Source organism: Mandrillus leucophaeus, unplaced genomic scaffold (genome assembly GCF_000951045.1).
Source record: "Mandrillus leucophaeus isolate KB7577 unplaced genomic scaffold, Mleu.le_1.0 Scaffold26, whole genome shotgun sequence".
Classification (NCBI taxonomy): Eukaryota; Metazoa; Chordata; class Mammalia; order Primates; family Cercopithecidae; genus Mandrillus; species Mandrillus leucophaeus.
The window spans coordinates 524541-526157 of NW_012102698.1; the positions used below are offsets into that span (position 1 = coordinate 524541).

Here is a 1617-nt window from a genome sequence, read left to right on the forward strand (position 1 = left end):
AAAATAAAATAAAAAAACAAAAAATGCGAGTTTTATACAGCCACATGAATTAGTACCTTTTGCAATAGTCAAACAGACTACAGAACCTTCCAAAGAAGTGCCTTCATTTATTTACAGGGCTTAGGAAAGGAAAAAAGCTCTAGAAAAGGGAAATTTCAAAATAGGGCTTCAGCAGGGGCCCGGGTAGAGTGAGTAGTTTTGATAAGGTCCGGGTGGGAGTCACTTCCAGGTGGTAAGGACGGCTCTCCCCGAGTCTCTGGATCGGCCTGCTCTGGGCCCCAGAGACTGGCCCTGACGACTTCTCAGCTCCCGGTCGGCCCCATCACCCTGGGCCAGTTCTTCATCGTACCTGGAGACAGAAAGAGCCAGGATCATGGCAGGCTCTCTTTCAAAGGCAACAGACCAGGCTGCTGTGTGCCAAATGCAACATCACCCAGAGAAGCGACCTGAGGGGGCCCCCTGGCTCCTGCCAGCTCCCGCCCACCTCCCACCTGGCTCCAGCCCACCTGGTGGCTTTTGCAGCCCAGCAAACGCTCCCCAAGGCCACCATGCCTATGTGTATAACCTTGTTAAGTTGTTATTATGGACAGTGCTCTCTCCACGGAAGCTAACATTTTATACAGGTCACCAGGTCAAATTTGGCAAGGACTCCAAAGACAACATGAATGAGGTGACACGGAACCAGCCCAGGGTACAGAGGTGAGACTGCCTGGCTGGAAATGCTTCACACAAGGCACCTGCAGGCTGGGGAGACTAACTCCATTTCAGATGGGAGCAGCACATGAGCACCGGCCAGGGGAGGCCAGGGCAGAGAGGCCCACAGTGCACACTCAGCTAGAGACTCTGCCAGTGTGACCCACGCCACCCCTCCCCATTTTCTTTTTTTTTTTTTTTTTGAGATGGAGTTTCGCTCTATCGCCCAGGCTTGTATACAGTGGCACCATCTCGGCTCACTACAACGTCTGCCTCCTGGGTTCAAACGATTCTCCTGCCTCAGCCTCCCGAGTAGCTGGGATTACAGGCATGTGCCACCACATCCAGCTAATTTTGTATATTTAGTAGAGACGGGGTTTCCCCATGTTGGCCAAGCTGGTCTCGAACTCCTGACCTCAGGTGATCCGCCCGCCTCAGCCTCCCAGAGGACTGGGATGACAGGTGTGAGCCACTGTGCCTGGCCCCCATTTTCTTTAACTGCCTGTTTCCCAATTAAAGTTCATGCATCCTCAGGCTGCATGCGCTAAGAAGGCAACAGTGCAGGAAACAGCCTGAACTTGTGTGTATAGAAGAGGTGGACAGCAGCTGCAGCTCCCCAGACGGGGCGGTCACAGCAATGGGCAAGTCCTGGGTCTTTCCCACAGTGGCGGGGCCCTTCTCTCACGGGGTCCTGGAGCATGGTCATTGCTGCCAGCACCTATTGCAGGCTGCAGCAGGGAACAGGCTCCGGGGAACAGGGCCGCCCCTCCACGGTGACTCACATTACCCTCCCAACTCGGGCGGCAGCACCAGGACTTGCTTCCTATGGGGGGAAACTGGGGTTCTAGAGGTTTGCTCAGGGCCTAGGGTCCCACAGCCGGTCTATGGCAGAGGTAGGATTAACCTCCAGGACTTCTTTTATAT

The 1617-nt window shown here is 54.2% G+C and overlaps 1 protein-coding gene across 1 annotated transcript in view; it reads right to left on the reverse strand.

The window, feature by feature from the left end:
• Positions 1-83: 83 nt before the first annotated feature.
• Positions 84-1617, reverse strand: part of TTLL1 (tubulin tyrosine ligase-like family member 1) — a 35229-nt gene continuing 33695 nt past the window's right edge. Inside the window, 1 exon segment of the mRNA XM_011984002.1 lies at positions 84-349. Coding sequence (XP_011839392.1) covers positions 220-349 — 130 coding nt within the window. The 3' untranslated portion in view covers positions 84-219.